Source organism: Crocodylus siamensis, chromosome 5 (genome assembly GCF_052110815.1).
Source record: "Crocodylus siamensis isolate JL-2025a chromosome 5, ASM5211081v1, whole genome shotgun sequence".
In the NCBI taxonomy this organism is placed as follows: Eukaryota; Metazoa; Chordata; order Crocodylia; family Crocodylidae; genus Crocodylus; species Crocodylus siamensis.
In genome coordinates this window covers 153933213-153948272 of record NC_143399.1, presented here as the reverse complement: position 1 = coordinate 153948272, position 15060 = coordinate 153933213, and the positions used below count along the sequence as shown (strand labels likewise).

The following is a 15060-nucleotide window of genomic DNA, read 5'->3' as shown; positions in this document are numbered from 1 at the left end:
GAATATGAGACGCTAATTAGCATGTTTTGGAGCAGGTGTTGGGCACATGTTTATGAAGACAATGTTTGTGCATGTAGAAACAATAGCCCTTTCATCAATTAAACCTCTTCTTTCATCATCACACTTACTGGAAAAGCAGAAAATCTGATGTAAATTCAGTTGTGTAAATAGGGACGTGGGTTTTATCATTTTATTCTAATATTTTTTCTTCCTATCATTAAATAAAACTGCCAAAGATAAAAACAACTGGGTGTGCAAAATAAGGAATAAACTGGTTTTATTTTAAGCAAATACCACCTGATCCATAGTGCTAATAATAGTCAACAGCTTTGTAAACATTAAGTTACCCACTTGTATCCTATGGCATTTTAGACACAATTTGAGAACTGATTCTTTTAATTTATAAACTTTCCAATAAAATTACTATGTTTTCCCAGTACAATAATTTTTGGCCTTTCTATCAATACTGAATCTCAAAAAGTTTCATTATGGAGATAATTCAAAATCAGTCTCTAAAAAATAGAAAAGAAGATACCGTTTAAAATACCATCGTCTTCTCAAAGCTAATTCTTAAGTAATACTGTCAGCATAAAACAGAGTTTTCTTGGCATTAGGAAATTAAATACAAAGTTAACTTAAACAGGTATTTCAAGCAAAATGTTAAAAAAAGAAACAAAAAACTACCCTATAGCTAGGAAATCAGATGAAGACAGCTAGTTCTACCTATAAGAGCCAGCAAAGGATCACTAGAACTTCCAACAAGAAGATTTCTTCTCAACATCCTGGAAGAAATTTCTGATTAAAAAGTAGAATTCCAACTCAGTAGGCATTAACTAGTTGAACCTCTGATTGGCTTCCGGTTACACTTCAGAAACTTGTGGTTTGAGTGCTTCGAGTGCTATGACCAAAGATCAACTAACATTTCATACTACATTACTCCCCCTACATCCTCTCACCTGTTCTTCCTAAAAGCTGCTCAGGAGAAAGACAGTATAATCTGGGCCTGCTTAAATTTTTGCTTTAGTTTTCAAATCAAGAGAGTGGCATCACAAGGTAAAAGTCAACTAGGGAAAGTCTACTAATGCTTTGGAACTTGCTCTGTGATATCAGCACCCTTTATATTCTTGACTGTAGAAATCTGGCTGAGTGAAAATGATATGAATTATTCCTTCATTTTACCTGGAGGCGGGAGGAGGGGAAGACCACAACATTACACTATAAATACTCCCTTAACTACAAGGAGCAATTATTGCCAGTTTTTTCTTCTCCTCACTTGCATATACATTGTAATTATTCAGCGCTGTTAAAGCTATCTTAACATTACCTCTCACTACTACTATAGTTACCTTAAAGCACATTGCTATTTTATACTTTAAACTAGGAAAATAATGGAGACACAGAAGCCTCAAAGTTCTAACCAGCAACAATATAAATTTGCTTTTGTGCTTGCAAGATACTTAATTTGTGCACACCTTTTAACAGTATTCTTACTTTTAAGCACTTTAATTCCTTTAACTGGTTTGCTTGACTAAAAGCAAAGGCTATCAAGATCAATGTAAAAATGCTGACACTGTTATTAATGAACGTTTTCTCCACAGTTATTTTAAAAAAAGGGTCTGATGACAATGATGCCAAGCAGCAGCTTAGTGCCTAATCTTCATGATGTGCAATAACCTTGCATACTAAAGCATACTAGGCTGGAGGACATAAAGAAGGCAGAAGAGCAGGTAAGGGAGAACAATTTGCTCCTTTCACAAACGACAAGGAAAAACATACCTTTTTTGCACACAGATGTTCAAGTGTGGCAATAGTAAAAAGTGAGAGACTGTAACTGTCACCCAGAGAAGCAGCTGAAATCTCTACCTCACTCATCAAAAGTGATGGAATTCTATATAAAGGATATGTTAAAAAAAAAACCAAACAAACCCCCAAATCCCCCAAAAACTCTTGAGCTAAAAATAAAAGCCCTATCCTCAAAGTCCACTTTGAAGCAACAGAACAACAAATTTTTGGTTTTTTGGATCAAACATATCTGTAAGGAAGTCACTGAAAGTCAAACATGAAATTCACTATGCTACTAAGTCACTTTTATGATGGCAATACTGGAGGTTACAGAACACTCCTGCCCACCAGAAGTTTGTTCTTCCATTGTATGACTTTTTAGACCACATTTCAAAGATGGGATTTACAAAGAAGCATCATGTGTGAAAAAATCCAATTTGCATTTTTCGATTTTGATTTCAGCGTGCGCAAGACAGAAATAGAGTTTTTAAAATGTGGCCCACAGTTACAACAGCAGCCATACTCCATGCAACAGTATTATAGCTTTTCATCAAAAGTACCCCTCTCACACTAAAACACTTTCTCTGGCATGTTTTGGCTTGTGGCAGTGTTATGATACAGGAGTGTTACAATGTGGTTCAAAACTTTTCATTCCAAGATAGCCACCTTTCCAAAAGAAACTGAGTAGCAAAGAAGAAATTGCTGATACTTGTTAACAATTGCAACTATAGGGGGTGTAAACTTAAAAAAAACCCTCAAACCACTTAAAGAGCTATTTCTACACTATTAACATTTAAAATTTAATAGAAAATAGCTAAGATTGGAATCTAGACTTTGTTACTGTCAAATTCAAGCTGAACTTTACAACATAAAGAATGTAGGTGTTTAGTATTTAAGAGGGGAGCACACAAGGTAGAGAGGACCAACATTAGAGATTTTGTTAAATTCCTTTTTCATACTGACCAGTTTGTCAGACATCAATCAGTTGACAGTGTTATACTGATACTGGGAGGTCGCTGCTGATTTGATTGTTTGGGGACATCTGTTTTTTCTATTCCATAAATCAATTTATCTTCCTGCAGACTACATGCAGAAAACCTGTTTACTTCTGTACCAGACACACTACTACCACTACCACGGTTACTTGGAACTGCAACACCACTGACCTGCTCAAAAGATTTACTAAAAACTGTGGTAGTAGTTCTGGCCAAACTATGACTGCCAGGCTTAGGCAGCGATTGGCTAGTAGTTAATGTCAGTCTCTTTAAGGACAGAAGCTCTAGATTTTCGCTCATGGCTCGCTGAGTTTGTTTTCGAGAAAACTGTTCTCTGCACACTTCTCCAGCACCTTCTTTTTCTTTTCCCCCAACTTTGCTTCCTCCAGATCTTCGCTGGCTCTTCCCCAACAGGATCTTGCTGCTGGTGTTGTTGCTGTTTGATAAGGCAGACTGGCTTGAGCTAGAAGTAGCCCTAGAGTAAAACCCTTCATCATTTTCAGATACTTCTATCAGTTCTTCTTGAATTGCTAGATCAGTATTATCTGCAGAATGGAACAAGGAAAAAAGTGAATTAAATACCTGACGTTTTCTAACCATGCCTTGATTATTTAAAAGATATATACTGTTAGATTTATTTATTTTCAAGCATGAAGCCATGAAGCAATAGAGTATTGAGCAAAATAGAAAGTAGGACACTTACCCATTACAGTGCAGAAAATGAATCATTATGATTTAAAATCAGAGCAAGTAAAGCTACATTTACTAAGCCAAGATGCATGCCCATATAATCTCAGGTTGTACTAATTTTGGGGGAAAAAACTGTTATTCATGCAAATGATTAGGAACAGATTAGAAAGACACCACAAAGAAAACTAAGAAAAAAAGTCTAAATCCTATTACATGCAAGTGTTTCCACTCAATATTTAGCAAAGCAAGTTAATTAGGAAGGTAGATGATCAATGCCCCAGAACACCCAATAAAGATCCTGCATAATTATCAAACCAAAGTGTGAATAGGTTTTAGGACTGAAAGGTCACTGCATTATAAGTCTGGTGGTATAACTAGGTTAGAAACTGTACACACTGTAGTATGGAAGTCCCAGGATCATAACAAATATTTAGAGTGCTATATATTTTTTGCATTTGTTTGAAATAGCCCACCTCATTTACCTGATTGGTGGATCCTTCAAATCCAACAAAACATGCTTAGTAAGCTTGAAGAATAGGAAATAAACACTTTGCCAATGCTGGGTCTCAGTGCTGTTTCCCCATGTTACATACATCTGCTTGCAACAAGCATGTCATCACTGTATGTGGCAGAGATTTTAAGAAGTTCTGTGTAATACATGCACCTGTGGTTATTAGAACATGCACATACAGTAACTGCATACCTTAATTCTCAAAACATGCAGCAGTGACCCTTTCAATCAAAGGTACCTGAGAGTGCAGTTACAAAGTGCTCAGCTAAAACTGCACTCTGCCAGATGAGTTTATTCCATCCTCCATCATTTTTCTTACAGATTTTTGCCTCCTGATTTCTGGTAAGGCTTTGCTGTCAGTTCTAGGATCTGTAGCTGTTTCCTGCACACCCTGTATATGCTGAACATCATTCTCTGCTAGTGCTCTGCTTTTTTCCCCATTCCCGGTTCTCTCTCCAGCCACATTTGTGACACTAATCTCAGGTATAACAAAGTTGCCCAATTCAGTAGCGTCATTACCATTCTCTGGTTGTTCTAGAATGGGAGATGGATAAGAAGGAAAAAAAAAAGAGTCTGAAACAAACACATGAAAAACATAAAATACAGAACTGGATGGCTGAAGTGTTATGAATTAAGCCAAATGTTTGCACATTAACCTTTTGTTAATTAGCAGTATTAGTGAGTATGAGATACTTGTCCATTTAAAAAAAATAAAGTTTTCCCCATGTTGCATGCCCTCATACATTCTAAAGTCTCTCCTCTCCATTCTCTTATTAAAATCCTGAAACATCATTATTGAATAGACAGAAGTCAAATATTTCAGACCTCAAAACTGAGTTCAAATGCCCTTTTTTCTACTATTCATTCTTACGACAATGTCTTTATGCAAGAGATACAATAACGGAAACTTAGTTTCTAAAGCTATTTTAAAAATAATCCTAAAGCATTACAATGTAGGATCACAGATTCTGTTTTCAGTAAAAGTATGCATTGATAAGTGCCACAACTTCAATGTTGTGACCTGCAATACTTCCATCTAAAAGCACCTAGTTCTCTCTCCATTCTTTCAAATGTAAAGCATTCGATTACAAAATCTTTCAAGCATATCAAATGTACGTATTTTTCCATACACTTAATATAAAAACTGGTTCAGCGCTTGCCACCTATTAACACTGCATGTACAATGTGTGTTGACTGTCTCGGCTCCTTTCCTCCTTTCATGAGCTTAGAGAAATTCAAGCTTGATTTGTAATGTCCTCATTACTTCCACATCAGACTCATGTCAAACACCTAATCATTATCTCACTGCAGAATTGAACAGGGGAAATTAAGCTGTACATAGAAACAGTTCACTGAAATACTGGTGAAGAATGGAGACTGATTAAGGCAAAAGTGATCAGCTTAGTTTCAGGAAGGATTAACTGCCTGTTTGTAGGGTAGAAGAGACCGCAGAAAGACAAAAACCTGTGAAAACCACAGCAAAAACATATGGGTCTTCATGCTTTAAACTAAAGCAGAAAATAGCAATTGCTCTGTTCAAGATATCATATTTGTGGAAAAGAGGAACCAGATTGCAAGGAGCATTACTTCTGAGAAACAAGAGACAGAAAGGTTTTTAAAACCAAGCGTGGTTTGTGCATAGAAAACTTGGTAGATAAATTCCTCCTTTAAAAGTTTATTGTTAAGTTAGATTCTGATAAACAGTGGCCCACTCAAAACAGATGAAAGCAGTCGAGAGAAGAGAAAGTGAAAGCAAACGAAGAAAGAAGAAATTCTTAAGAGCCATCGGCTTTCCAAAACATTCAATTTTTAAGTCTTTTAGATTCAGAATTCAAAACATTTTCAGAACTGGACCTACTGGCCATGAATTGCCTTTCTGGGAGAAGAGAAGCCACCAGGTATAAACTGACACTTGAATAGCCACATCTATACCATAAAAAATAAGCATAAGAAAAATAAACTCTATACACAAATGCACAGTAGAATAATGCTTTTGAGAATTATGAAGAATCTCTGATGTTCATCCTATTTATCTTGATATAAAAATTAATGCTTTATTAAGTAAGTGGATCTTTCAAAATGTTCAGGATTAAGTACAGGACCTCAAGATTAATAGAGTTCTGTAAGTGTGGATGACAAATGCTACAAAATTTGAACTGCCATTAAACATGATGATTAAGTTTAAGCCATACCTGGCAAATTTTCATCTGTTAAAAGACAGGATCTTTGTGACCCAGAATCATCCTATTTGTTGGAAGAGATGTCTTAGGGCAGTTAAGTATTGCAATAATTTACTGTAATGGTAAAGGATTTCCAGAAACACTGTACAGTAAGAGATCCCTTGTGTTTCCCATGAAAAAAAAAATCAGTGCCTTTCACAAAGTCCATGGAGCTGTCTGTATCAGAGACCAAACCTACAACTTCCCCTGCACAGTTCTGCATGATTTGCAATGGCTGGCTGCCACTTCGTGTGTCAAGTGTCTTTATTTTGTAACTACAGCAGTGAGAGGAGAATTTGAGTATGAAAAAATCACTACTAAAAAGAAGCACTCAAAGCAAAGTTCCAGCCAGCAATGGAGAGGTTTGAAGAGAGAGAGGCAAGTCCGATTTCAATAGCTGAAGAAGGGTTTGAAATGGAAAAATATTCTTCTTAAATGCAAAAACACAAAGTTTACATACAAAGGGTGCTACTATGATCATTGCAGGTAATAGAACCCTTCTGTAAAGCTGATACTATAGCCAATAATAACTGGATGGCAACACCCGCCCACCCTAACCTTAACCAGTCAAGAAACAAACTGCATTTCAGCATAAGGAGCACATGGCTATATACTGTACTTACGTAAAGTCAGCACACAGGTCCATTGTTGCAGTGTAAATACCTGCTTAAGCCCCCAAATTCCCCTCCAGAATCTCCTCAGTGGGCATATCTACTTGAGACACTTAACAGTGAACTAGCATAGTTTACTGTGAAGTAAGCATGTGGGTCCACATGTGCATATGCTTACTTAACAGTAAATCTCCCTGATCCTGAGTAAATTTGCTACCTCTCAATGCAAGTGGCAAATTTACTAGGCATTAGTAACAGTGCCATAGTGCTCATGACACCTGACTAAAACCCAAATCTCCTTCTGGTCAGCGGTCCACAAGGGGGTGTGAGATAGTCCCTGCCCAGGCTCCTGTAGCTCAGCCTGCCCCAGCAGGAAGCAGCTCCTGGGGACAAGAAGCTATGTCCCAGGCTGCACGAGGAAGTACATCAATCTGGAGGTGGCTGGGGACTGTCCCATTTCAGGCAGTCCCCAGCCACCTCCGGGCTGCACATGCAGACTTCCCCAGGCAGCCTGGGGTTGACAGGGAACTGACACAGTAAGGGGCTGACCTCAGCCCCATACCCCGATCAGATGATCAAGGCATGGGGCTTAGAAAAAGCTGCAAGTGCAGCCCAGCCTCCTGCCCTGATCTGCTGGTGGAGCAGCTGTGGATCAGGGCAGGGGGTTGGGATCTCCCCCTCCCCTGCAGCTGTTTACAAGCCCCATGCCCCTGATTGGGAAGCCAGGGCCAGGAGCTCCCTGCTGCCAGGGCAGGGGAATATTTTCCCGGCCCCAGCTGCAGGCAGCCCCCTGGGGCCCAAAGACAGGTGTCTCCTGTGCTCCCATCCAGCCTCTGGGCTAGCACCCAGGGGGAGCCTAGAGCTTCCCCTGGTGGCCACAGAGGCATATTGCAGGGCTTCAGGGAATGGAGTAAATCTGCTCCGTAATTTCCACATGTGTAGACACCTACCCAAAAACCCTTACTGTGCAGCATTTTACTGCACAGTAAATCTAGGCTGGAGTAAATGCATGTGCAGATGCACCCTCTATAGCTAAAACAAGCAGCTGGTGTATTTTAACTGTCTCCAATACACAAAGTAATTAGGCATGTAATACAGCCCATTTTAAGTGCATAGTCATTACTGTGACAATGTACCAAAACCCTCAGTCCCAAGAAGCTGAACTAAGTACAACATATATTTAAATTTCTAGTTAAGAATTTGCCAACTGGTTTTAAATGCAAGTATATGCATTTTTCACAATTTGGGGAAACGTAAGAGCCTGCTCTCGGAAAGATAAATATAATAAAAATTTAAAGCTGTTAATTAATTGTTGTTAATGGGCACAATTAACACGTTTATTTTTGCGTTAATTTTTTTAACTCATGTTAAATTGCTGCTGATGCTGGGTGGAAAGCAGCCCCTTCCCCTTGCTGTTGTTGAGCTACACATACACACGTGGTCAGCAAGCAGCCAGGCAGGGTCCTGGCAGCAGATTTAGCAGCTGGATGCAGGTAAGCGTATGGAAAGGGCAGGTCTTGGAGTCTGTCCAGGGCCATGGTGGCAAAACCGTGGCTTGCAAGCCACATGCAGCTCATCGGCATGGTATTTGAGGCTCTCCAGAAATTGGCCAAAGCCCCATCCCCTTCTCCCTGAGGCGGCTCCAAGGGACAGAGCAGCCTGACACCTCCCGGCACTCCAGCTTTCCCCATGAAGAGCGTATCCCGAGCCTGCCCTCCTCCCTTCTTCTCTCCCTCCAGTACTACCAGCCCAGTAATTCTGACCACCCCTTGTCTAGGGTGTATGTATGTCTGTGACGGAGGGGCAGATGACTAGGGGAAGCTATCTGAGCCCTGGGGTTGCGGCAGGGCAGCCTTCCCATCCAACACAGGAAATAGGGCTGGGGGAGAGGGAGGGGAGGGGGAGGCTTTGAGGGCAGCGGGGAGCTCTGTGGCCAGGCCAATGCCACAGGGACTGGTGCCCATGCTTGTGGGGGCCAGGCAGCCCAACGAGACGTTGCTGGGGGAAGCAGGAGGCAATGGGTCAGGAGCGTGGGGCACTGACAGGGCCAGGGGGCTGCAAGTCAAGAGTATGGGGCACTGGCAATTATAAATAAATAAAAGAATTAAATGATAAAATAAATTGGGATTCTATTATTGTTTAACAGTGTGATTTAAATTGTGATTAATCACAACTATTTTTAATCTCACAATTAATTGTGATTAATTTTTTAAATTGTGATTTTTTAAATTGTTTGACGGCCCTAAATAAAATAGACTTTACACGTTTCTTTAGAACTCTGACTTAGGGTAAAAACAAGGGTTGCTACACAAAGCAGATCAGCTGTGGTGGGACACGTCCATGCCGATAATGGTCAACATGTTCCCCTTTCCCAGGGATTTACCACATCCCTTGCAGCCCTGAGCGTCCTTGCCAAGACTAGGGGAATTCCAGGTGCCCCATGCCTCCATGCTGGGACTCGCACCAACCTATGCCTCCATGTGAAGCACAGTTTAATGCAGATTCCAGCAAGGAGGCACAGGGACAGCACAGGACCTGGGAAATTTCTGGTTCCCCATGCTTCACATGGAGGCATGGGTCAGCACAGGTCTCGGCATGGAGGCATGAGGTACCAGGGATTCCCCATGTCTCATGCTAAAACCCATGTGTGCTTTCCCTGATTATGGAGACATGCTCCTGGAGATACTATGGTGGGTCTCCATAAGCAGAGAAACCTGACCTTCTCTACTTACAGAGAAGCACCCCAAGATTCCCTGGGGCACATCTCTAGGTGGTGAAAGCCAGGCAGGTGCTCCCAGGGTTTGAGGGTCCCAATCCCATGTAGAAGGTCTAAGGATACACAGGCCCCTCAAGCCCTTGGAGCGTAGGGCAGTTGGAGACTGTGGGATCCCTAATGTTCTTTTTCCCCCCCGAGAGGTTCATACTTAGATGTTCTTGCCCCCTCACTGATGGTTAAATTGATCATCATATTTCAGATCAAGAAGAAATTTTACTTGTGGTCAGATTTCAAATGGATTGCAGGAGTTTCTGCCTTCCTCTGTTGCAGAGGGGTGCTAGCCTGGGAAATAAGATTTGTGAAGCTAGGCTAGAAGCAACAAGATTATTTAGTGTGGAGAAATGACAATTGAGGAGTGGATTTGATAACAGTCTTCAAATACCTGAAGGGTGGTTATATGGAGAATGGAGATAGACTAGTCACTTAGCTGGAGTACTGCGTCCAGTTCTGGGCGCCACACTTCAAGAGGGACGTGGACAATATGGAAAGAGTTCAGAGGAGGGCCACTCGTATGATCAGGGGTCAGCAGGGCAGGCCTTATGAGGAGAGGCTACGGGACCTGAACCTGTTTAGCCTCCACAAGAGAAGGTTAAGGGGGGACCTTGTGGCCTGCTACAAACTGGTCAGGGGGGATCAGCAGGTATTGGGGGAGTCCCTGTTCCCCCGTGCGCTGCCAGGAGTGACCAGGAATAACGGTCACAAACTGGCGGAGGGTAAGTTTAGATTAGATATTAGGAGGCGCTACTTCACAGTCAGGGCGGCTAGGGCCTGGAACCAGCTTCCAGGGGAAGTGGTGCAGGCTCCTAGCCTGGGGATTTTTAAAAGGAAGTTAGATGAGCACCTTGCCGGGGTCATCTGACCCCGGTGCTCTTTCCTGCTAAGGCAGGGGGTCGGACTAGATGATCTACCTAGGTCCCTTCTGACTCTAGCTACTATGAAACTATGAAACTATTGCCACAGGAGGACAGGACAAGAAGCAAAGGTATTAAACTGCAGTAAGGAAAATTTAGGTTGGATATTAAGAACTTTCTCACTATAATGGTGGACAAGCAATGGAGCAGGCTACCCAGAGCAGGATGTGGAATTTCTATCCTTGGATTTTTTTATTTATTTTTTTTTTAAGAGCAGAGTATTTAAGAGCAGTGCAGACAGATGCTTCATTGGTATGGCTTGATCAGCTTTGAGTAGGGGGGGGGCAGACTAACTTGACTTCCTAAAATCCCTTCCAACCCTGCTACTCCAAGATTTCCAGCCATTTCACACAAGAAACCTGTGAAAAAACACATAATTTGGGTGTTTTCATGGTTTCTGTGAACTTGGGTTATACTGTAAACAATACCCAAGATATAGCATGTTTACTCAATTCTACAATGAGCCCTACCCACTTAACATGGAGAAAAAAGCTCCTCATCTTAGAACTGAGTACAAGGTCAGTGGGGAGGAGCAAGTGGCCACAGCAGGTCAGGCTCCAGCCCCTACCCAGGGTCAGGTCTGTAGCTGCAGCCCTTTCCCTCTGCACCATTTCCACACCCTCCCATCTCCCACCTCACACAGACTCCACTCTGCCACCTGTCCCTCTCTCTCCCCCTGCTTACCCTTGCTCTGCCCCAGCATGTGCCATCCACACTGCAGCCTGGGGCACTGAGCCTGGCCCCACAGGAGCTGCACATGGCCTGCATGGCTGCTACAGGGGCCGGGCTAGGGCCACTAAGCCTGCCAGCACGTAACAAGGGTAAGGGGGGAGAAGGCGGGGTGGCCTGCGGCTGTGAGATGGAGCAAGCAGGAGGCAGATATGGCAGACGGGCAAGCTGCTTAACCTCCCCAAGTCACCTGCCCCCTGCAGCAGAGGGGGCATGAATTAAAGATGACCCTCCAATAATTAGATTCTACAGATGGAAAAAATATATTAAAAAAAATCTATACATTTTCCACGTATAAAATCTAATTATTGGAAGATCACCTTAAATTCAAGGTCATCTTAGATTCCAGTACATACAGTAAGTCAGCAAACTACCCAACTATTGTTAGCCAGTCTTGCAATCAAGTAGGTGCTAAACTGTGCAGCATGTAGAATCTCGAGTTCTTTACAAGCAAAATTGTCTATTAACTTATGCTATCACAAATGTAATAATACACATCTGTTTCCCACAAACGGTTATAATTATAGGTTATTCATAAAGCCGAATGGTGGTATTTAGAAATGCTAAAAATCCTGAGAAAATACCCCCCTCACTTCACAAGATTCAAAACATTCATTTGGCCCTAAAAACTTTTCCATTCCTATCTCATGCTATAATGCTTAGTATTCCAAGAATAGCATTATTTTTTCTCCACTTAAATGCCATCTTTTTTGCTGGGTGCTCCACAAACGTCTACTTGCTTGTTTTTATTCAATCATTTATGTAAATATACATCGGGTCTCATAACACAAAGGATACCTTTCAATTGATGTTTCTACGTAAAATAGGTTCACTTCTGTAGGTGAGATATAAAAGTTCTGGCAATACTTCATTAGTATAACATTTATTTAAATTTCTTTCTTTAGGTCTATACCTATTTCTCCAATTAAAAAACTCGGAAAGTTTACAACCAGTATAGAATTTTCCTCCTTTTTCTATTTGTGGATGGAGCTAGAACTATTATTACAAACTTGCACTTAAGCATAAATACTGAAGACCAACAGTGGAACTAATCCATTTGCTTTAATGTTTATCATCTGCAGGGAAACCAAGTCAAAAACAACCAAGTCATTTGTGACCAAATGTTGGTCTGTATCAAGTAAGTTTGATCCCTGTCTAATTACCAGTGGACAGATGTAACACTTTATTAAGTTCTTTGGCCTGTGTTATTGCTAAATCTCATAACTCCTTTTTTTCTACACTTAAGCAAGAAGCATAAACTAATTATCAGATGGCAAATGTTCCCAAATTTTTCAATTTTCTCTACCAGGTCAAATGGCCATCCTAATTCAAACTACACTACACCTTTTTCAGCTGAAGGCTGAAATGACCCACCCCGGATTAGAGATTAAAGGGTAGGAGGGAGCTAGGACCCCACTGCACTCGTCCCCATAATGGGGCAGGGAAAGGACTTGCAACCACAACCCCCTTTCCTCTCTGCTTTTTCCCCCAGCTACTGAATGGTGGAAAGGCCCCACATCTGCAGATGGGATCTAAAGGTTCTGCAGGCCAGATCCAGTCTGTGCGCCATAGGTTACAGATCACTTCTCTACACAACTCCTTAAAGAACCGGCTCATTTCCTTTTTCCCTGTCTGCAGCGTCTGGTTCTTTTCAATGCTACTCAAGTTCTCTGCTGAGTTACGGCACCTTGCCTCCATGACTTGCTCTCTCAAGGAATGTTTACAAAAATTGACAGTGAGGAGGAAACAGGCTATATAGACAAAGAGATGGTTGAAAAGGGAGCTGTTATTGACAACAATAGTCAAGTTTTTTGATAGAATTTAAAAAAATAAGATTTTTGAAGAAAGGTTGGTTTAATCTATAGAGCCCATGCTATTAAAACCCCCCACCAAAACACACTGATTGACAACACAATGTAGGCTCACTTTTGGCATATGGAACAAAGAAACATCTAGCCATCCAAATGTACCTCTCCTCCCACGCAGACAGCCCCCAAAAAACATTTTTGGGTGCAAAAGCTCTCATTTGAAATGTTGTTTTCACCCCCCACTAAACCTCTTCCCCCTGGTTGCCAGCACCCATGGAGCCCCAAATTGAAGTCTCCTCACTGAATCAAATGTTACTTTGACAAGCATTGCTGGCCTCCCACCTGTAAAAGGGAAAAACCCCCAAACCCTATCACCATCACCACAAATCCTTGTGTCCATCTTATCTCCTTCTCCCCACAAAAGCTATCATACCTTGTTTTGAATATACCAATCAACTAGCATGAGGTTAAAATTATGCTTCCCTGAACCATCAAGTCATAAGAAAATAGTTTTTTCTAGCTTTTACTAAAATCTGACACTACCAAACACCTCTTGCCTTACTGTTATCTGCTGCAGCACACATATGTCCCACCCAATGTCTCTTGAACGTCACCATCTGCATCAAGCATGACCCCTGAAAGAAGGCAATATCAAAGCATGATTTCCATAGAGACTGCAATCTTTAAAGGTGCTGACACTTCAGCAAAGATCAGAACTGCATGAAGACCCAATATTGGTCCTATAGTCCATATATTTATTCTATATTACCCATAGTGACAAAAACCCACATTAAATCTACAATCATTTGCCTTCAGTCCTTTTGAAGGAGATAACAGATCCAGGCCCTCTGGTCTATATTCAGCTGCATCACCAAATCTGAATTAATACCAAAGCCATTCCTACTGAGTGAGCAATGGCTATTGGGACTCAAAGGAGAAAAAAACTGCTAGTGTCTCCTCTGGCCGTGTCTTGACTATAAACAGCCCTTTTTGACACATATGCTTTGCTTTTTTTTTTTTTTAATATTTTTCATTGAGACCTTAATATAGGTATTAGTTCAAATTTACAATGTTACTCTAGTTACTCATAGCCATTAGCAAGTGTTTTGTAGATTTAAAAAAAATCAGCAGCAAGAGAGACCAGGCTTTTTTATCCAAGTCCTACAGTTTGTTTGTTTGTTTTTAATGGTCATAATTTTATTGCTAGTTAAACAGCTCATGATTATGTTCATAGTAAGACCAACACTGAGCACATCATATACAAGTGAAAATGTCAATTATAATTAAAAAAAATGTAACTTGGTGAACTTCAACCCTATTCAGACCCAAGGTAAGGACAATCCAATCAATATAGCAACTGACTGGCAACTCTGATCTCTGGTCCATTTTCTCTTCCTCCTCAGAATGGAGCAGGCAGAGGATGGAGCGTGGATTAAAGCTTCTGGTTCTGCAGCCATTCATTAAGCGTCCAGGTTTCTGGAAGACTACTTCAGGTCAGTGACCTTTTTTTTTTTTTTTTTTTTTACCCATTTCTTTCATTCTATCCACGGCAATTAATACAATCATAACATGAACCTTCTCCTGCTCTACCCTTAGAGCATCTACCTAAGATTCTGCAGGAATACATTATCTACCAGAAATTACTTAGGTCAGTGCAAGTGTAACCACTTTATACTGGACACATGTGGAACTTCACAGATGTTTAACAGCTGCATCTACAAAGAGCTTGTATGTCACCAGTCTATCAGATTCAAGAGTTTTATACAATCCCATTTTTCAGTTTAAAACACGAGCACTTGGAAATAGAATTGTAAAATTTCCCCAGAACTGCATCAAATATGTTCATCCACAGTTAGGACAGTGGTTTTCAAACTTCCTAAAGTCACAGACAGAAATCTTTCATGACATCTGCCATGAAACCTCTACCCCACGGTGGAGCCAGGTGACCCAGCCCAACAATGGCAGCACACTGCCTCCTGGACTGCTGTGTCATTACTTCCAATCTCTTTGCGACACCCCCGATGACTA

General features: G+C 41.1%; 1 protein-coding gene across 6 annotated transcripts in view; it reads right to left on the bottom strand.

The window, feature by feature from the left end:
• Positions 1-260: 260 nt before the first annotated feature.
• Positions 261-15060, bottom strand: part of HYCC1 (hyccin PI4KA lipid kinase complex subunit 1) — a 76294-nt gene continuing 61494 nt past the window's right edge. For 5 of the 6 annotated variants that reach the window (XM_090046778.1, XM_090046779.1, XM_090046781.1 and 2 more), the window contains exon 11: positions 261-3322. In XM_090046778.1, the coding sequence (XP_089902904.1) occupies positions 2760-3322 (563 nt within the window). In that variant the 3' untranslated portion in view covers positions 261-2759. Of the gene's footprint in view, positions 3323-4216; positions 4513-15060 lie in introns of all 6 variants that reach the window. The other variant, XM_090046782.1, reaches the window with a different exon arrangement.